This window comes from Patagioenas fasciata, chromosome 1 (assembly GCF_037038585.1).
Source record: "Patagioenas fasciata isolate bPatFas1 chromosome 1, bPatFas1.hap1, whole genome shotgun sequence".
Classification (NCBI taxonomy): domain Eukaryota; kingdom Metazoa; phylum Chordata; class Aves; order Columbiformes; family Columbidae; genus Patagioenas; species Patagioenas fasciata.
Window position 1 is genome coordinate 91,130,792 of NC_092520.1, and position 21,849 is coordinate 91,152,640.

The 21,849-nt window shown below is 43.8% G+C and overlaps 1 protein-coding gene across 17 annotated transcripts in view; it reads right to left on the reverse strand.

Moving 5' to 3' along the window:
• TIAM1 (TIAM Rac1 associated GEF 1) overlaps positions 1-21,849 on the reverse strand; it is a 196,467-nt gene that overhangs the window by 18,284 nt on the left and 156,334 nt on the right. For 13 of the 17 annotated variants that reach the window (XM_071810364.1, XM_071810359.1, XM_071810357.1 and 10 more), the window contains 3 exons: positions 20,364-20,450; positions 16,769-16,993; positions 6,229-6,335 (listed from right to left, as the gene is read on the reverse strand). In XM_071810364.1, coding sequence (XP_071666465.1) covers positions 6,229-6,335; positions 16,769-16,993; positions 20,364-20,450 — 419 coding nt within the window. Of the gene's footprint in view, positions 1-1,589; positions 1,900-6,228; positions 6,336-16,768; positions 16,994-20,363; positions 20,451-21,849 lie in introns of those variants that run through there. The other 4 variants (XM_071810375.1, XM_071810369.1, XM_065862605.2 and 1 more) reach the window with 2 other exon arrangements.

The following is a 21,849-nucleotide window of genomic DNA, read 5'->3' on the forward strand; positions in this document are numbered from 1 at the left end:
AGGTGAGATCCTGGCTTAAGCGCAGGCAAAGAAACCTGCCTGAGTTACCTAGTCTGCTGGAAAAGGACAAAGAACTGACAATTAACATATCTTAACCTGAGTCTGCACAGTCCCAGGAATGGCAGGGTTTTCCTCAGAAACCTTTAGCTTTACTAAGCCTATTTAGTGAAAGAATACTCGAGGAAGGCATATCCAGGGATATTTTGTTGTAAGAGCCAAATGTACAATTAAAAATAGTTATAATGTGTAAATCAAGCATGGAATCAAACTCCAAAAATAAACCAAGTGTTGCAAGCAGCTCATGTTTGACACTCTGCAGACAGCTCACCATCCTGTTCCTGCGCTTGCAATGAGTTGCAGGGAAAGATGGGTCACCCAGAAAGGCAGCACAAAAATCCACTTACACCATGAAACACCAGCTAAATGCTAACAAGTAGCCGAAAATTGGATAACTGTCATACAGGCATGCCATCTGCCCCAGAAGGAATAGTTACAGCCATATGCCAAAAAGGAAGCATAAAAGACTTTTGAAAGCCTTATCTTTGCTTGTGCACAGTTCCCAAGCTGCTCACTGACTTCAGGCGCTGAGGTCAAATCCCATCTTTTATGTACTTCCCCAGTATCATTCACCCCATGCTCTTTGGACAGACAAAAAGTCTCTAGCACAATAATGTCCACAAACGTGTTTTCTTGCTTGTTCATTGAACAGACTGTCTTGTTTAATTCCTGGACGTAATCTCTTCTACCTTATATTTACTGTAAAAGAAAATTCTAGACAGACAGCAGATTCACATCGTACCCAGGGAGGTTCAGAATACAGCTATATTGCTGAAAACTCGCAAAGTATTAATGAAAGCCTCTCTGTCCCCATTTTCCTAGAGAAAGTCGATAGACGAGGGAAGGTATGGAACAGAAATACATCCCTTTATCTCTCAACACCAGCTCTGTTTGCCAGCTGCTACAATGGTAGCACCAAACCAGGATTTCTCTAGGAGAATTATCGCATCACACTTCAGGCACAATTCTGCAAGAAATCCCATCTAACAACCTTAAAATGAGATGAAGGGCTGGCACAACTGGGCTGTAAAGTGAAGTTTACTTGGCAAGTACATTAACCCCTCCTCTACAGGAGGCATAGCAGAGGAGCTAAGCTCACATCCTTCCCATACAGGAGGAGCAAGTCCTTAAACTCACCAAGCATGTTGATGCTGCCCACAGTGGGGAGTTTTGGCTGCCTGCCCCATAGCTGTGAGAGCAGAGCACCATTTCTTCTTCTGCTCACTGTAAAAAGACATAGGGGCTCCTGGGCATCAGGCAGATTGCCCCCTTGAATGGCACGCAGCACCTCTGTTCCGCTACAGACAGCAAACTCTAAGCAGTATTGATCTCCCAAACAAAACTCACACAAATTGCATACTTTCACGCATTGCCAGGACTGCTAACGACACTGCACAACAACAAAAAGCCCCTGCAGGGTGTATACATTACAGCCCAGCCTCAAATTTATAACCTGAAAATTAAAACAGCATGGAAATTCGTCTAACTGCTGATTACTTAGACTAGTCGCGTTGCACAGTAGATCTGCTCACCAAATACAGCATACGGTACAGAGGGTCACCGGCTCTCCCAGCACTTTCGTTCTTGAGTTTACGGTTACCTCTCCAAAGAGCCGACATCGCTGCAAAGGCAGTATTGCCAGAGTTGTCACTCAGCTAGGAGAAAAATCCCACTTCTGTACATATTGAGCCAGTCCGAAAGGCTTTCCTGCTCCAGACAGATCCTCCGTGTTGCTTACTCGGCACGCAACACAGAAGGCAGCTGCATTTTAATAAGGAAGGGCAGTGACCATCTTCCCCTAAGCAAAGCCTTTCCGCATGTGTCATTTGCCGTCAGCCTTGTTCACTCACCACAGCAGCTGGAATTAAGAGCTGGCTACCAGTCGAAGCTCAGAGCTTAACACTGCTTTTCATAGACTCGTTAAGGGGAAAACTTCAGCAGCGAGGCTGAAATGCAGCAAAGCAGAGGTGAAGGCAGCCCAGGAATATAAATGTCTGTTGCCTGTGGCTGAGCACAAGCTGATTGGCTGCGAACGGCACGGGCAAAGAATATTAAGCATCTGAAGGGACAGAGGCACAGAATTAAAAGAACTTAAAAAGCCAGTTACACTACTGGAAAACCTACCCCTCAAATCCCTGTTTTAATTCCTTCACGTCTATTGCAACACGTTGAAGGTTTTGAGACTTAATTCTGGTCTTGAATAATGCTGCAGAGGGAAGGCGACCTATTTTCTCTGAAAAAATACCTCTAAATGGTATAAGCATGTACACACACAGCCCATTACAGCACAGTTCTCTAAGCATAAGTACTGCAAGATAATTAGCTTTCCTTTCAAGCAGCAGATGTTTTTAATTAGTAACATGGAGAAATGAGTGTCCTGCAGCATTTAAACTGATGAGAGTTTTTAAAACACATCCTCAATTAAATTCAAAGGACCACTACAGGAAAAAGTATGCACTAAGACTGATCTGGAGATGCAACACATCTTAGCCTTTGGTAACCTGCAACATTAAGAACTCACACATATGATGAGTTTTCAGGGTACCTCCTTTGAACCTCGATTTATTCCACGATATTTAAAAAGCCAAAACAGTCAGATCACCAGAGAGACAAGTAACCATGTAAGAAATTACTCTGGTACGAAATGTTCCTTATATTCTGTTGAACTGGAGACTGACTGAGGGGCATCACTTAGATTTCATAAACGGCCTAAAACTTGAATTCACATGCTAGATAAGAACAAGCCTGAAGAGATGGCAGAGAGCACACTTTGCTTCCCCTCTCTCTTCTCCCTCCCAGTTCTCTCCTCTTGGCTCCCACACAAAATGGGGAGAGCAGGGAAAGTCAGGAGCCCACCTCAGAGCAGAAGCAACTGGGAGCACAACTCAGGCCGCTGACAACTGCATGGCTTAAAGGAGAAGAGTTGCACCCAGAAAACGAACCTGCTTGCTACTGTTTGCATAGATTTCAACCTAAGACATGCTGTACTTAAGAGGGCTGATTGACACAGGGGAAGGCATCATGAAAGGAAACACAGAGCAAGTCCAGAGAACAACAGCTATCCCACACCATGGCACTGCTAATGCCTCGACCCACCTTGGAAACGGGTTTCTAGTATTTCATCAGAATAATTCTACAGACATCTCATTTTTGTTTATTATTATAATGATTCCTTTAACAATAGCGATGGAGAAGTAAACTCCATGTTATCAGGTCTATCTACGTAAGATTTTCAGAAGAGGGAGGAATCCTCAGAGCTAGTGGTGTACCCTCCAAATCCTTCACCACCGTCAACAGCTTGGAGGCTTTTGCAGATTAAGAGACAAATGTACCACTACCGAGGAAACATACACCCACATGCACACCTGCTGGGCTGGGGGAAGGGAAAGAGACAGCTGGGAGGGAGGAGAAGAGGAAAGGAAGACACACTTGAGTACCTCCCGTGTTATAAATCCACCTATCACCTACATGAGAAACCTACAGGTAAGTCAGAAGGGACCCAAGCCCAGCTTTTGGCAGGATTTAACACAGCTTACCTTCATAAAAAGCCTAGCCAGCCCGTGCCACAAGAGCAGATGAAGGAGAGCTGTGGCGCTGCTTTCCTCTCCTTTTCCCCATGAATTATTAACTCTCCCCTGGGATCGCTTTGCTGGCTGGAGAGCCGGGAAGGTTCCTTAGAGAAGCCGGGCACTCGCCTCCTCTGCAGCGTGCTGTGGGCATCGGCAGACCACCAGCATCACGGCACAGGGCGGTGGTGTCTGCAGGGCTATGCCTTGCCTCAAGATCATGCTATTGCAAGGCAAAAGGATGACCCAAACGCTATTTTCGGATCTTCAGCTGCTAATGCTGTATCTGCACTGAAAGAAGGGGAACTCTGCATTTAGCTGGGAGGCTCCAGCAGAGCTAAAATGGATTTCCTCTGCTGCCCTGCGGTTAATGGTTAAGAGTGATCCTGTCCTGCTTTTGCCAAGAAGAGCAGAAAATAAACTCTCCCCTGTCTTCCAGGATCCAAGGAAGGCTGGAAGCTGTGGCAATAATGGCAATAAGGGGAACATGCCCCTCCTGGTGGTACAAGGGCAGAGTGTTTCACTTCCCACGTACAAAAATAACCTGGGTAAAACAGCGCTGAGGGCATCAGCTTAATCTTCTGCGCCATAATCCTAGGAGCATGGAAAGGTGTAGCAGTGCATGGGCAGGGAAACACCTTTGCTTTTCTCTTCACCGTACCAGCTGGGTGGTGACTTTCCATGGAAAAATATGTGTCGCAGCCTCCTTACTCCCCATATAAATCAGCTCTCCCAAGAACACAGTAAAGCAAAGGGATTAGGAAAACCCTCCCCTTAACTGAGTCTTTTTTTCCTCCCCTCTACCATATACTGGAATTCTCTGCAGGCATTGCAGAATAATTTGAGGATTCCTGTAGCTTTCATTACAGAGGAACCACAAAGACAGCCCACCCAGTATAGAGCTCTTCTACATGAACAGGGACGGCAGCATCCAGGAGTTTGCCAAATTGAGCGCACTGAATATATGCATGTCCTTCCTTCTTTATGGAAGTCCATTTCAAGCAGTTTGTCCCATAACAAACAGAATGCAAAGAAAAATGCCTCACTCCCCTCTGTATCACACAAACCAACCAAGACATATTTCTGAGTTTTAAAATAAAACATGTACTGATGTCAACATTTCATTTACAGAAAGACAGCTTTTACTCTCATTGGAAACAGAGGCTTGTTAGTTACTCTTCCAATATATGGATATCAAGCATTAGAGCTGCTAAAGCACATTTCTCAGTTTTAACTAAATCTGCTGAGCCACAGGGTTAATCGTGTAATCCTTATGCCTTCCTTCAGGCAATTACAGCTCTGAAGATCCAGGAGGCAAGATGCAAAATGGAACCCCACAGCCTGTCGCACAGTTCAGAAATAGAAAGCTACGGAAAACACAGCGAGAATGTTTATTCCCCAAGCAGATATGTGTTATGCTCAGAGCTGTTCCATAGCTTCAGTGTTTAAGAGAAGAGGCTCTTCTCAGAGCATATGAAAATCCCACATATTTACAGTTAAAATTTCTAAAGTATCAACAAACACTTCCACTTACTGAAGAAGAAAGTCTTTGTACTTACAAGAAGTTTCGTAATAAAACTGGGAAACAAACTGTACGAGTAATCACCTTCTCTGCATGCAAGCTCTGCATATATTTCATGCATAGGAATGGTTTATCTGACTTCCAGTGTCTGGCTATCACAGACAAAACTACAGGATAGCATGACACAAAAGATCAGGAAACAAGAGGCCAGGGTCTTTTCCTTCCTTTTGCTACAATGACGAGTAGAGGAGCACAAGGACCAGCTCAAAACTAACTATAACACATTTTAGTTAAAACAAGAGCTGAGAAAAAAACACACCTGTACATAAGCACAAACTGAGTGAGATCTGATTCTCTTTAGATCATTAACTCTGTAGAAAAATAGCTGTAAGCTATCACTATCACTTATGCAACAAATACCTAAAAGCAATCAGTGTCTTTAAAATAATCTCACTTGATTCTGCCTCAAAAGCCACTAATCATCACACCTAATGTAGCATAAACCTCCCCAGCACCAGCACAAGTGCAAACTACCAACCACTGCACACTCATCTCTTAATAGATGGCAATTAGCAATCCCTTTGCACAACCTCTTAGCTATAATTGGAGTTTTGCTTCAATTTAAGGTAGATTGGCTATAATTAGTTTGCATTTAAAAACTAGTATGCACGCTACGCTTTTGACTTAGGGAAATACTGTCTAACTTATATTCCTCCTAAGCCTAGAAACCAAGAAAGAATAACAAGTCATAATAATCCACCTATCTTTTGGTTTAGCTAACCTGCTCTGGTGAAGGAGGTGATAAACCAGCCCATTTAAAAACTACGTGGGAATATTCTTACAAGATACTGAAGATGTGAGTCAACCCTGGAAAAAGGGCACAAGTCTTGCTTAAGAGGTAGTGATGTGCCATAATCAGAGCTGTAATTTGTTACATTCAATATCATCCGTAAACACCTCGAAAGTAAGATGAACCTTTTCCCAGGAAAGATGCTCTAATAGCGTGCAGCTGTGAAGCCAGCACATCAGCTGCGAGGGTGCTGTGTCTTCACTCCTTGTCATGTGAAAATGAAACTTTCTCACCTTGCTCATCTTATCAGCCTCATCGGATGACTCCAGGTCTTGTGCTTCTGCCTCCTCTGGAGCTGTCTCAACAGAGCTGTCCGGGTCGCCGCAAAGCGAGTGCCCTGCTGAAATTGAGATGTGCGTGAGAACACAACCATAATTTCCAAAAACTCAAAAAGCTGGGCGCAACGCACACGGAGTTCTCATGGTAGGCAAGGCCCCATCCTGCACATGCCAACAAGATGTTATGCCAGAAGCGCTCAATGACCTCAAAAGGATACCTCTGTTTACAGCAGGGCCCAGGTTTAACTACACGTGTAAAAATAAACAGGTTATGGCCAGACACACTATTTAGCTGGAAACTATGAAAGTCGATTCAGAGATAAGGCTAAAATACCACATGGAAATTCTTATGTTTAGGATTAATGTCTTGGCTGGTGAGCAATTGCCTACCTTTATACTTCACTGGTTTCAACTGGAAACTGCAGCATGTGAAGGGGCAGGCCGTGCCAACAAGCAAGCCTTGGTCAGCCTCTCCTCCCCGTTAAGTCAAACACGATGGTTCTAAATTGCTTGCAGTTTTGGCCCAACACATCCCCTACTTTCAATGTTGATTTTTAAGGAAACAAGCCTGGGATTTGCAGTTTTAGGAGTCTATTACATTAACTGAAAACTAAATTTCATTTCCATCAGTACGTGGCCACAGCTATGCACCCCTATGCCTGAACACTCTTCTGGAGACTATGTTGTTGATACAGCTAATAACTCCTTTGCGACTTCTTCTAAGTAAATGATGAATTACCTGCAAGTGACAAAAGAAAGAACTAATCCCAGCCTGAGAGCTCTATGCACAAATAACGTTTTTGGGGATCTCATTCTCCGACTCAAATAGCTGTAGGAAGCAATATTATTATACCTCAGCCAGCCTCCACAGAAAAACAGATCTCATATATGTTCGGCTTCTAGCTATGGCAAATCACTATGACCAGTGACGGACTGAACTCTGCCAGGAAAATCCTGCATCCCTCAACTGACCTTCAAACCAGCATGAGGAGATACTAACAGCAGCTGATCCAGACACTAATTCCTTTTACCTTTCCCCTTTACCCCATAAGGAAGAGTTTTTTCTGTGGTGCCACTTCTGGGGCCGGATGGGGAAGGGTGGTTTCTGAGTACACCTCCCTACACGCATCCTACCACAAGAATAGGACAGTGGATGTCCCACCAGGGATTATACTTTTTATTCCATTTACATTTATTCTTTAGGTAATGCAGAAAAACCTCATCAAAGTTTAATGGATGCCTCAACACAGAAAATCCCTGCTTTTTAAACCCCAAGACTCAACAGACTACATTAATATATTTTTTGGTTGTATTGTTAACACATAGCCTTTAAACGTTTTGGTGGAAAACTGACATTTTTCAGTAGCAGAACGGAATTTTTTCCAAACTGATGTTTGCTTTGTTTTTTTTTTTTCTGCTAGTCCTACAAATAGAAGTAGCCCAACAACACACTATCATGTCAGCACCTGGTAGTCTAGCAGCCATCCCCTCCTATGCACTACTAGGTTGAAACATGGACATTTTACAAACATTAAGAGTGATTAAGCACATCAGATGCAGCACCACTTCTGTGTTGGTCCCGTGCTGACTCTCTTGTTACTTGCCATTTTTCAGCCAGACATTTCAATTTAGGTAAGTCACGTATTTTTGTCCATAAGGAACATTTATCTGGATAGCAATGCTGTGAGTAAAAAGGCCGCAGTGATGATAACACACATCTGTTATACTGATGTATTTCAGTTCAACACTGTGTGGTTTGGTCAAAAAGGCTATTACAGCACGGATGGCCTTTCTAATTCAGATAAAATGGCAAGCTGCTTTAAAATCAAGATATTTTGTAAAAACAAATGCCGATTACACACATCTAGCATATTTGTTTATATTTATACTGGAATGAAATATAGTTCATGTTATAGAAATGATAGTCTCTAAGAAATGTGTTTTGTAAATGAATAATAAAAATTCTGCTGCCCCTTTGCTGCAATTGCAAAGCCACTGCTCTTCTTTCAAGGAGTTTTATGTTAACACAAAAATGTTGGTTTGCAAACACATCCTAAGCAAGGTTCCCTACATCAAGACTGAGGGCAGAGATCCAGGTCTGGGTTCCTCAGTACCCAACATGCAGTTGCTGCTCTTGCAGGCTTTCAACCACCATTACCAAAATCAATTTGCATGACTGTACAGGATTTCCACTTTGTTGAGTCTGGAAATAACTGGGAAAAACTGGAGTTCAGAAATCTGAAAATAAATTCAGGACATATTCTGCATACTGGCATGGAGCTAAATTGGATATCAGATGAAATTGGAGGGACAATAAAAGGTAGTTCATAGCTGAGCTTCTGGAAGACATGCATCTCTTCTGAAAAGACAGTTTACCTTTTAAAAAGATGTGTCTGTAGGGGTTGTTTGGTAACATAAAAACTATTTGAAGAAGTGCTTTTTCTGTAAGAAGTTAGGTTTTCTGAGCCTAACCCAGATTTTATCAACTTGGGCTATGAGCTTTCTGGTCTTCCTAATTATTTGTGAAAAAATTCTTAAAACCCTTAAGATATCCATTAAAAATGAAGAGAAAAAATGTGCTATGCGTCAATTTGTTTTGGGCAGTCTGTGTTTTTTCACTGCAATTAATTTCCTATTATAAGCTGTGTGAAATACATCATACAGCTGTTTCTCACTCTAAGCCAAGGCAAATAATGTTTCTTTGGGGGTTTTCATTTTTGCTTTTAAGCTACTACTTTTTCTTTTCCTGTATATTAAAATGCCACTTAATCTGTTTCCTGCAGTATAAACACTTTTACCCAGCAGACAGCAATCTTTCACTTATGCCTTAATGAGCAGTCACACAGCACATGTGCTCAGGGTATTTCTAATGTCTTAAGCTGCCAAAGCCAATGTCAACTTTAGCAGGTTTATCTGCTGGTTGTTAAAGGCAGGCAATCAGTTCAATAACGCTGCACGTTCCTGCCTTTTAATACCTTCCATTTCTGTCAGGTTCATTATATCACTTTATTTTTGCCTTGTAAATCTGTGTTTAGCTCTGCAAGGAGCTCTGAGGACAATGCGCTCATTTCCTTCCACAGCACCTGAACGCTGCCCAACCACTACCATGTGCTGGGGACAAGAATGCATGGGCTTCACTTGACCTTAAGGAATTAGAAAGGGAAATCCAAACAGCAGCAGGAAAAGGGTGACAAATCCATGTGGCCACCAGCACAGGTAGAGGTCACGCAAGCTCCCAAGTTGCCTCAGCAGCATAATATCCGTGACATTATGAGTAATGCCCATTAAATAACTCCTACATATGGCTAGAACTAACAAAATAAAAAGAGGTCCTATATCACTGAAGCAAAGGTGCTGGGGCTTAAAGACCTGGAGAATCACATAAAGCTTAAGCACCATGCCAACACCTGGATAAAATTTTCCGCAGCTGCTGCTTTCAATTTGTAGGGTTGTTGTCGCTTGAGATTTTAATGAGACTTCCATGATATTTGGTACTGCTCTTAAAGGCTGCCACATTATTTTTTTTAATGCAGTAGAAATAAATATTCTCAGCCAAGCTTTGTCAGCTGTGGTGCAAAGCTCAGAAGTGCACATCCTACTAACACAGAAAGCAGCATATAAATCGGGAAACACTGCATTTCCATGCTTTACTCCGAAGTATGTGGAATTGGCAATAATGAATTTAGCAATACTGAATTTAGTCCTCCCAGTGACAGTAACAGGGAGGTGCTGGCAAGGGCAGTCATCTGCCAATGTGTTACACTGCATGGGGCAGAAGCAACAAAAGGAACATAACCATAGAATCACAGAATGTCCTGAGTTGGAAGGGACCCACAAGGATCATCGAGTCCAACTCCTGTCCCTGCAAATGACAACCCCACAGTTCACACCATGTGTCTGAGGGCTTGTCCAGTCTCTTCTTGAACACTGTCAGGCTTGGGGCCGTGACACCTCCCTGGGGAGCCTGTTCCAGTGCTCCACCTCCCTCTGGGGGAAGAACCTTTTCCTCATGTCCAACATAAACCTTCCCTGGCACATCTTCCTGATATTCCCTCAGTTCTGTCACTGGTCACCAGAGAGAAGAGATCAGCACCTGCCCCTCCTCCTCCCCTTGTGAGGAAGCTGTAGCCGCCATGAGGTCTCCCCTCAGTCTCCTCCAGACTGAACAAACCAAGTGACTTTAGCCGCTCCTCATATAGCCTCCCCTCCAAACCCTACACCAACTTCATAGCCCTCTTCTGACACTCTCTAGATGTTCCAAAGCTTTGTTTGTAACTTTAAGGTGCCTCAGTCTGCTAAGCAGGTTGTTTTACACATATCAGCGCCACACACAACACCTTGCCATGTGAGCTATGGGACTGCTGCAGCCAGCCAGCAAGTTTCAGGGACTGAGGAGCTCAGCCCCATGTCTGTCCCTGCCCACCTGCCACCATTCGCTCCCTGCAAAAGTTGCATCATGCTCCTCCATCCTTTCACCCATAAAACTCAGTGATACTGGAAGTCAAACTCAGCGATTGCTTATTCACTCTGCTTAATAATTCCACATGAGAGGGAAATTAGGAGTGATCCCCACCCGAGAAAACCACTGAAGAAACAGAGACCAGGCAGAATGTGACTATCCCGGTTGAATCCCTGTGAGAAGGGTTGCAGAGCCTTCTGTGGCCAAGGGCTTCCAGCAGTTCATGTTTGATCTTGTCTTAAAAGAAAAGGGTGTCACTGATTTGGACTGTCTAACAGCAGCTTCCCAAAACAGAAAGTATAATTTCTAAAGGCTGCTGACAAATGGCCCCATTATGACAGAAAACCTTCCAAAAGAGAATCTGTCCTAAATGAATCAATTTTAGTACAAATTGTTAGGGAATTATATGACAGATTAAAATTTTGTTTGACACAAAATTTCACCTATAAATCTGCAATCAGAAAGGTAAGTATGCATTTTTTTTCTGTTTCAGAAGAATTCTGGTTAGCTTTGAAACACAAAAGAAAAACACATCATTTTTACATTGGGGTATTCTGTCCCATTGGGAAGACCCACAGAGTTGATAACCTCTCCAAAGACCTGTAAAACCCAGCTACAACTATCACAGTTACAGTCAACTGCACAACCAAAGAACAGCACAGGAACGAACTGGGGAATTCTGCCTTTCCTGAAGTGCTGCGAAACAAGCCCCATAAATCTCTTTTCCTTTTGAAAGAACTCTATTGCTTCCGTTTCCATTTTAACTAGGTAATAAATCGCACAAATACAGAAAAATCTATGCTGAATGTCATTCAATTAATCCACTCTTCTAGGAGAAAACACAGATTCAATGAAACTGTCCCTGTACCAACTGCACTGCAGCCACTTTCTGTCCTCCCCGGGTCAGCAAGCTAGTCAAGCACCTGTAATATGCTTGGGTAACCCCTTTGGAATAAACGGGAGTTTTCGTAGATGTAAAAATGAAGCTTGTGCTCACAGACCTTGGGAAGCGGGGACCTGGCGATCAGATGAAACCACCTCCTCTTCTGCAAATGCCGTGCTGGGGCTGCGGAGCCAGCAGGGGGAGCGGCAACACAGCCAGAATGGGAAGATCAGAAATCCGAGAGAGTGAAGGAGCAGGTAGGCTTACTGCAGCCAAAATGGGAAGGGTGAGGATCTCAAAGCCGCAGTGCCAAAACTCACGTGTTAATGGCCATGCTGCTTATTTCAACAGCAGCTCAGGCAGTCTTTAGAAAAGCCAGAGCAATGAGACCTCTGAACGCAGTTCTGACTGAAGCAACAATCCCTTTCAATGGCTTTCAAGCTCTTACAAAATAGACCTCGTGAACGACAGTTTTGCGTGTCTCTAATCAATTACATGCAAGACCCTCGGATTGCTGCTGCAGTAAATGCCGCTGGAACTGCTAAATCAAGCACTGAATGATAACAATATTTTTTTTAAATGCTGCAAAAGGTATGAAATTAAGTCATCTGCCCCAGGAAAATAACCTTAAAGAAATTAAGGTTACTGTTAGCCTCAGCTTGTTCTGAAATCCAAATTACTTCGCCTAAGGGGACCTGTGACAGGACGACGATGGAATGAAAAATAATCGCCATTCTTATAGTGCAAGTTTGTTTTGGTTTTATACCATAACCTTTATAGTGTGTGCTAACTTCAGCCTCTGCTCTTCCTGCTTTCTCAATGACAAAATAACAGACTCCTTAAAAATACCTACCTGCTTCACATCTAAAATATTAATATACTCATTCAAAACAGGGGTGTACTTTCTTTTCTATCTTTTATACATTCTACACGGTGATTTGTATAGCTCTCAGTTATCCCTCATGGAAGAGGTTTCCAAAATACAGGAGCACGCAAAGCCTAAACCTTGGAAACTCTATCCCTGAGCAAAAAAAGGTAGTGGATTGTGGAGAGACCACAAAAAAATATGGATACTGCTCCCCATTTCAATTCCCAAATCCCCTTCTAATAACAAAATATCTCCTTTATGATTCTGAGGAGATGTGAGGCTGCATTTTCACCTTTCAAGCTCTTATTCCTTGGACTGAGTGGACTGGGTTGGGGAGACAAAATGCTTCTTGTGGGGAGAGACAAGGAAAACATGCTGCAGAGCTCCAGACAGAATGAGCGCTAGTCTTTCTCAACCAGATTTATGCAGGCTGCATTAGCAGGAGAGAAGACTGAAAGCCAGCAAAAACAATCCTAGATGAAAGGAACAAAACTTGTGGCTCTGCAAGCTTGATGCAGCGCAGATTCCTAGGGGAAGGTATATATCATGCCTAAGATGATATTTTGCACGTCAATTAGAGATATAAAATCCAAGGTCATTTCAAGAATAACCTGTTAAGGAAACACAATGAAGTAACCGCTGCCAAAGAGCTGATTTGCAGCTCTAGCCCCAACCTCAGCATATACAAGGCAGTTCCAGATAATGAAACAGCTGTAAAGAGACGTCGTATTGAACAGGATCATGGGCAATCACTTCAGGGAGGTCGACTCCCAGAAACACAGCCCCTGCTTTGCTCTTGGAAGACCTCCCACTGAGTAATAAGGCATTAGGAAAGCTTCCTTAAAAAAAAAAAAAAAAAAGGTTACACAGCATCTTTCTGTTGAAAACACACAACATAATCTGCCTCACACAAAAACTCTACCCGCTGCTGCCTTCAGAGCCGATGAAGAATTGCCAGTGAAGAAAATAATGATGGGACATCAGCGTGATCAGTCAACCAGACTCTGAATTGCTGGAGAATGGATGTGCCTACAGGTGATTTATACCTGCTGGCATTCTGGCCCAGTCATGTTTCACCCCCCTGCTGAAAGGAGGGCTACACTACTGCAGGACCGAAGAAAAAAATCTGCATGCTATAAATAAAGCATATAACAGAAATCACTGAGCTGATTTGCCTAGAGAGCCAAACTGCCAGTAATCAACAAGGACACAAATAAATGGGTCAGTGGGTATTTCATACTTGACTGCTCTCTACAAGAAGCTGCAGAGCCGAGACCAAAAATCTAAGATACAGCCACAATCTCCCAAATAAATGCACATATCCCTTTTAAAAGTTTCTCGTGGATCTCATTTAGGTAACAAATACCTGAAAAAGCACAGGGCCAGAAGAAGAAAGGTTTCAGTAAAACATCATGTTTTACAAACACCTAGATAGAGATAAATTGATGGGGAAGATCAAAACACCTGCCTTCCAATCACACACTTGGGTGCAGATCCTTGATTTCACTCCTACCTCAGGCTAAATCATCCCAAATTAGCGCATCACCATTGTTTAGCTTGAAACACTGTCTTAGCGTCATTCTTCAGAGGCATATTTCATATGGCAACTACAGGCGCTTTCAGAAGCTGCCAGACACCTGCACATCTGCTGATGCGCTGTTGTGTTGCTTCTGTTGATTAAAGAAGCAATCCTCCCTCTTTGAGGAGGAATGAAAATGATTCCCAGCTGAAAGTTTGCTGTGTTTTGAAGGAAAGTGGGTGTCAAGAGAGCTCGAGCTCCTGTGTCACCTGTCATGTGAAATAAAGAGCGAAGGATGTGCCTACAGCCCACCAAAAGTCATGGGCAGCTGTACCAGGAGAAATCTGATGGGAAAAGGAAGCCCCGAAGCGAAGCCCCGAAGCTTAGCCCCAGTCCTGGGGACCTATTTAAGAAGGATGGGCTTTGGCCCACCAGACAGTTCACGTGCTTACCACAGGACATGGAAAAACAAGCAGCCGTTCCACACCGCTGCAATAAGCACAAAAACCCAGCTCAGGAGAAGCTTACAAAGGAGCACAGACATGACTCAAGTTGGGAGCAACACAAAGGAAGTTGTGTCTACAAAGCGGCAGAGGTGGGAGGTCTGATTTTGCTGTGACATGTCCATCAGCCACATCTTATGTCTTCATTTCACATGGTGTTATTACTGGACAATGTTAAAAGGCAAATGCTAGGCTCTTCAGCCACATTTGCAAACCGTGCACTATTTCACCCTCAGCAAGGAAAAGAACCCCTCAAAACCCATCAAAATAGCAATGAAGAGAACTGACATTGGCAAAGAAATTGCTTGTTGAGATCCTGTGCTACAAAATGTGATTGATCTGCCCTAGAAATCACTATGTTGGATAAATACAAAAGTCCCATTTCCCAATTATATGCACCCAGGGCAGACACTCACTCCAGTGAAAAGCTGGGGTATGAGGACTCAGCACTCGGGGTTTCAGTGAAAAAACCCAAGCAAGTACAAAAGAATGAAGCCTGCGAAGAGCTGGTGTTCAGCAGGAAATGGGGGCATCTTGTGGCCAGCTATAAAAATGTGCAACATGAGCTTGATTTTTCAGCATAAAAGCCTAACAGGGAAAAGTTGAATTAAAATAAAAACAGGAAAATCTCCTTCTGAAAATGTTTAATTTTAACTGCCTTTGGGGGTTTATCCCATATCTTACATTGGGTTTCTTTTATCAGTCCCCTCAGAGGTACTTGCAATAAACTGTTTTTAAGCATTCATGTTATTCCACTTGCTGTGAATATCACATTGCTCAAAGTCAGACTGAGGTCCAGCTTTCCCTTTCCCTGCTACCTGTTCCTGTCATCTGATTATTTTTGCTAGATCACTTTCAGGAAACATTTTAAGCAAAATCAGAGTAGCATCCAGAAATGTTGAAAGGCAGGCTGTACCTCTCTGACCCTTTGCAGGCAGAGATGAGTCAGCTTGGTCCTGAGCCCAAGCAAACTGTCTTTCACTGCGGCTCATTTGCTCCAGCTCAGCATCATGCTAATGCACTCACGCTGCTCTTGGTTGAGCTCCAGTTTGCACCCAGATTCATCCCAGGAGCCCCTACACTGAGTGAAGGCAGCAATCAGACAGACATGTTCTGGGAGGATGTTGACTTCAACCCCAATGAAGTGCTCCCCTTTCACTGCTTTTTATTCTAAATGCCCAAATCAAAACCATTTTGTAGTTGTCAAGACAGTTATTTTGACCTTTCTGAAACCTTTACTTTGGGCAGAAAACAAAGTATTTTGACAAATTCAGACACTGTCTACTTTTGACTGGAAGTAAAAATTTACCTCAGCTCGAAATAGTTTTGATTATCTAGGAACTGCTTCTGTTTGGTCACTCCATTACTTTTTCATGTACTTTAAATTATTCTAAAAAACCAAGTGAAGCAGGGACAAACAGTATCATCTTCTGGTTTTGAGTACAGGGGACACTTAGAAGCCTGCAAGTAAGACTTGATTAAGCAAGCAAGTAAGAGAAGACACGGTGCAGGAGCTTTCCTGCTACCCCAGTGCAATTCCCAACACTGCTGTCTTACAGAGGTAGTGGCTACCAGCTGCCAATGAGGTGGTGCTGCTCTTCTGCAGCCATTTATCTTACCCCAGAGAGGTGCCTGTCCTCAGCCGGTTCAGGATGCTAAACTAGTGGCTAACAATTCCCATTTGCTAGGGATTAATTTTCTGCCAGTTCAGCTCTCAGCGTGGTGGGCAGGAATGCCCCTTCCCACTGCAGTGAGCTGTGGGACCAGTTAGATATGTTTGGCTGTAAGGTCAGTCTTGACCTTTAGGTGTTTTGAACCCTCCTTGTGAATTATTTACGCATCTCATCAAACACATAGGACTCCTCCGCTCCTGGCTAATCCAAGTGGGTGAATGCTTATCCCCTCTCCCCTCCCTGCTCTAAGTTTATCCTGTGGGCAAACCCAGAGGTAGAAGCACCTCCTGAATAGGCCAGAAGGGAGCAATTAGTTCTGTGATTCGCTGTAGGCACAGCCAGATGATGTGACATGCATTTGGCGATGACACATGTTTCACAGCCTAACCGTGTGCACAGACCTCCTTCATTGCTACCACAGACTATACCTTACAGCTTCCAGAGCTCCCACCTATTATCCGCCCAGCGCATTGAGACTGTAATTCCTCTTACTTCCACCATAGAAGTTACAGGCAGGCACCAATGGCAATACACCAGCATATTCTAAGTGTGAATCCTCCTCTTGGTAACTCCTACATTGAACACAATACCTTGGCTGCTCCCAGCAAATGCCAGTGTGCTGTCACTCAAGTCAGATGGGTTTTCCAAGCGACGTGGTGGTGGCTGCATTAGTTTCTGCCCTTCCTCTATCTCTGGATAGGTGCGCACGGTAAGACACAGTGAAGACTGAACAAGGGCATCTTTCAGCGAAGCTGAGTCCAGATCCTCAGCAGCTTTCTTGTTAATCTCCACAACTTCATCACCAGCTTTCAGGCCTGTCACACAGAAAGGAATGGGTAAGACTTGCACAGTAGCGTTTCTGTTACACACAGACATCAAGGAGCTTAGCTTGGTATTTATGAAGTGCCAGACAGTGTCATGTCTAGACATAAAGTAAACATTTATGACTGCAAATGACACTGAAATTTGATGGACTTCTGCAAGATCTGTTGTCAGACTGGTACTCCAGTGCCATCCCTAAGAGTGCAGTGCCCAGGAAGTACCTCACAATGCACCAGCAACAAATATTTCCCTTTTCTCCACATCACTCTGCAAAGGAACAGCTGCTGTACAGCTCGCCACCATGCACGACATATTGCTCATAAATAAACATATACTGAAGGACAATGTCAGACTTCTGAGGTACTGCACACAGGACAGGGAAAAGGTGGCATAGCTGGGCAGGGCTGATTTTTGCTTTTAATTTTCCATACAAGTGAAGGCTTTTATTGGAAGTGGTCATCTACCCAAACCCCTAGGAGGAGCGAAAACATTTCCCACTCAGCCAGGGCATATGGTGTAGGACTTCAGATCTCTGGCCCTATCTGAATTAATGTCCTCGCAAGTAGATCTTCAAAAGGCAAATTTTGGCACTTGGTAAGTTAGTCATGCTTTTTTAAAAATCTGATTTCAGAAGCTATTTATAGCAGCAGCGCCCGAGGGAAAAGGGGATCTGCAGAGGAAACAGCTGACTCCTGCTTGCTTCAGGGGTGACACAGCGATGCTGACAGAGGACGTGCAGCCCTCTGAGATGCTGCAGGAAACCTGACCTTCCCCTCGGCCAACCAGGCCTGCTCTCTGACGGACAACAGCAAGATGGGCCAGGGTTTAATCCCAAATAACCTTTAGGGTCAGACAGGCAGCAGAGCATCAAGGCACACCAGTGCTGACAGCCCTGATTGTCAGGGGCTTTTTCTGCACTTGCGGGTGGTGCTGGTGGTCCTCTGCAAGCATCCCCCCAAGAGCTGGCCCGCTGGGTACAGCTGGTGGGGAAGCATACTCTGCAATGGCCATCAGCATACCAATGAGACCATCGTGGCATCCCAGTCACCCTCTTGGCATTTACAGGTGTGAAAGCTGGAATTTCCCATGTCAAAAGAGCTCTTTCCCTCTGTGGGGGTGACCTGCCTCAGTGCTGTGCACTCCTCTGGCTGGGCGGTCATGCAGAGGATGAGCTGCCACGCTTAAGCCTGGGTGAAAGGCCTGACTCGATGAGCCTGAGCTGTGAGCAGAGCTCAGCTGCACCCTCCAGGAAAGAGATTACCTACCCACCTTCAAGAAAGAAATGCAGAAGGGAGGAGGCTAGAGAGCTTCAGTCATCTTTAGGAAAATTGAGATCTTCCTAAATTCATGTAATTGTGCCCAGAAACTACAGTGTGGCGTGCAGTTTCAGAGAGAATAAAATGAACTAGATAGAATAGCTACAAAGTAAATGGACCATAAAATCATATTTGGAACAAGGACAAGACAAAGCAAATCAAGCATTTCACATTATTTCATTTATTCTACTTAGTGATGCCATGTCACAATAGTAACAAATTAATATGCCTGTAACCATAAATATCACATCTGAGGCTCCATTTAGTCTTTGTAATCCTTGGTTTGAACCATTTGGGAATGAAGCATCATGTCTATCTCAGTACAATCACATGCCTCAAATTCGAAGAGTGGTCTAGTTAGTGTGGACGAACAGAAAAAATAAAAATATAATAATAAACATTATTAGGAAAAAAAACGTTTTATAATTGGAGAAAAGATTAACAATGAAATACCGTAGCTCTTCTGGTTAGACTTACTATAGGAAGTGCAGTTAAATGCAAACATGAATGTAAATAATGGGAGGAAGAGTTTTCTTCCCTGCTTTCTGGTAACTATGGGTATCTTGTCATAATATCCTGCTAAATACACTTCATACACAAATGGCTTTTAATCTCAATTATGAAGAGAAATATATCACTGGAAGTGTGTTTTATCATTGCAGCCCCACAGGAGGCAGTCTGTGTTCATGCATTCATTAAAACTGTCGCTCAGTCATTTTCTAAAAGCAAAATAAGGAAACTCTGCTGTAGCCCACCCCCACAAACATTCTCTTGACACCCCACAAGAAGCCTACAGAATTTTATTTCTCTGTGGCAGGCTGGCAGAGAGCAGCCCCCGTTCAGGGCTTTTGGTAGAAGCCCCATCCTGTCCGTCGGAATAATATGGGGCTGAGGTAGGATAAGAAGAGAAAGATGGTCTTTTCAAGCCAAATAGATATAGGCAGCAGCCTCCAGAACCACCTTATGGTTTTTTTCTTAAGTTAGGGTTAGAGGTTACAGGTGAGCAAAACTCGAGGCTCCTCGCAGCCAGAACTGCTCCCCCTCCTCTGCCCTCTGTTTCTTCCTTCCCAGTTTCTGCTCTGCACAGTTCTGCCCCTCCACGATGCCACTTCTGCCACTTGCTTCACTGCAACACAAGCCAACTCCATTTGCTATCGGGTCAGAAAACCAGCCACACATTTCTGCCATGGTAGTTTTCTATCAAGACGATGAGCTGAATCAGCTCAGCTAAGAGTGCCAGAGTCAGCACAAGGCAAAGGGCTGGAGCAGTTTTGGGGATGCTGGCCCCCGTTGCTTTCGGCAACAGCCAAATAAGCTCTGCATGACCATGTAACCACTCAGCAATAAAATCCCGCAGGTGTTTTTGAGGACTCTGCATACACTGACAGGTTATGATGAGATGAGAGTCTTGTCACTCTTCATGCTCCCCATGTTAGACTTTAAAATTCAGGTAGGTTCCAGCTCCCTGACCAGTCCATCATGTGCCTGTGTGAGCAGCAGTGCCAGCACATCAGAAAGGGCAACAGCTGGGAAGAGCAGCAAGGGCACAGCAGTGTCGGGGTTGACCTCAGCTTGGGCAAGCTGCAGTTAAACCATCTCCTGCTCTGCCCTGGGATGAGCCCAGCAGCCCGGTTATCTCTGCCGGTTTCTAGTCCAAGTGCTCTCATGCTTCCTGCAAAGGCTGGAAGCAAATCTAGAGGCAGTAATGCCAGCCACAGAGAGCACTGTGATGACTTCTACTAGACCCGTTCATCTTGCAGTGACTGATTTGAGAAGGCCCCTGCTCCTCTTTCTAGCTGCAAGGGACACGCTGACCCTGCTGCATACATAGCAAATCAAAATTTAAAGAGGTTGACTATATAGCATAGCTGATCCCAAGAGCAGAACAGCCACGTATTCAGTACCTCAGGTTCTTCCCTAAAGACCATGCTCTTTTTTGGACTAGGACCCTGGTATGGTGTGTTTGTAAAGCTCTCAACCCAACAAGCTCATGGTCTATACCAAGATTAAACAAACAATAAGAAAAGCACTTTAAAAAGTCTTTTACCTTTCTTGAAAGCTAGGCCCGTCTCTTTGACGCCATTCACATACAGCCGACGAATCCCTTCTTCTTCCACAGAGGACAGAGAGAAACCTAGGGAGATACCCAGTGAGATGGTTAGAAAGAGCCAGTCACTTCCAGCGTGTCCTAACAGCCGCGTGTACTACAGGTAAGCCTGTGCTGTCCCTGCAGTGAGCAGTATGGAATTCCTCCCTTCTCCTTTCCCACACACCTTTATAAACGTAAAGGCAAAGTTAAAAAATGAAAGTGGCTTGAACAAACACCTGAACTGAATTTCTGAGTTTATACATAAATCATCTACAGCTTTACTTGAGGATACCACAGCTGCAAAATGTTGGAACAGACTTCCATTCCTCTTGCCACAAAAGGTCACTTCAAGAAGCTTTGGTGCAGACAAAAGCTGCACAGAGCTGTGGTTTGTGACCCAAACCCACAGACAAAAGCCAGGAAACAGAGACCTCTGGCTGACATGCCATCCTGAACTCAGACAAGCCTTAACAGCTCCTGCTAAAGCACAATGCCAGCTTTTATTTTTTGAAATTCCTGAACTGGATGAGTTTGTAAAAACGCTACTTTCCCTTTTCCCCTTTCTCTTCTCAGCTGCTCCTGGCGCAACTTGTTATTTGCCAAATCTCAGCTCAGAGCACATTTCATAGTTGCATTAAAAGGCCCACAGAACATCTTTATAGCGGAAGTACTGACACAGCCTTAATTTAAACGGTGCAAATGGTATCACTAGGTCTGGTTCTGGTGATTTTCTTGCCATTTGTGTTTGACACTGTGTAAGATAACAATGTGTAAGGAAATACAATGTGGTTGGTTAAATAGGGTTTGTTTATTTACTGTTGAGCAGAACATTTGCCTTTCTGAAACATCATTACTCCCTAAATGGGTGTAGGCAACCATTTGCTCTCTCTTTTCCCAACTAGAAAAACATTTACAAACCTCTGGGGGAAGATGCTTTTTTGACACAGAATCAGCCACCAGCCAAGAGGAAGTAGATGTGCAGGGAGCCTATTCTGACTTTAGGACTCCCTTTGAGTCAATTCTTATGGATGAGAAGTTATTTTTTCATCCATCATTAAAAAAAAAAAAAAAAGGAAAGGGAAGAAAGTGGCAGCAAGCGAGGAGCATAGGGCACTTCATGAGTTACTGAGCTACTCAGAATCCATATGTGAGCTCTTCAGCCTGAATAAGATGAAATTTGTGAAGCTGATTCAACACACCAACTTTGGCAGAGAGAAAACTCTCAACTAAACAAAAGAGCAGTTGTAAAATATAGTAGTTATTGGCTGTCATCACCACAAAGCCTACCTGGAAAACCCTTAACCAGAAGCACAGTGGAACATGCCCAAGACTGCGGTCTGAGTCAGCACAAATCATTAGATCCTAATACCATCACCCTTTTGCAACTGAAACACTGCTTTGCAGCCAACTATCATACAGTTAAAATAAGGCTGAGTTGCATCTC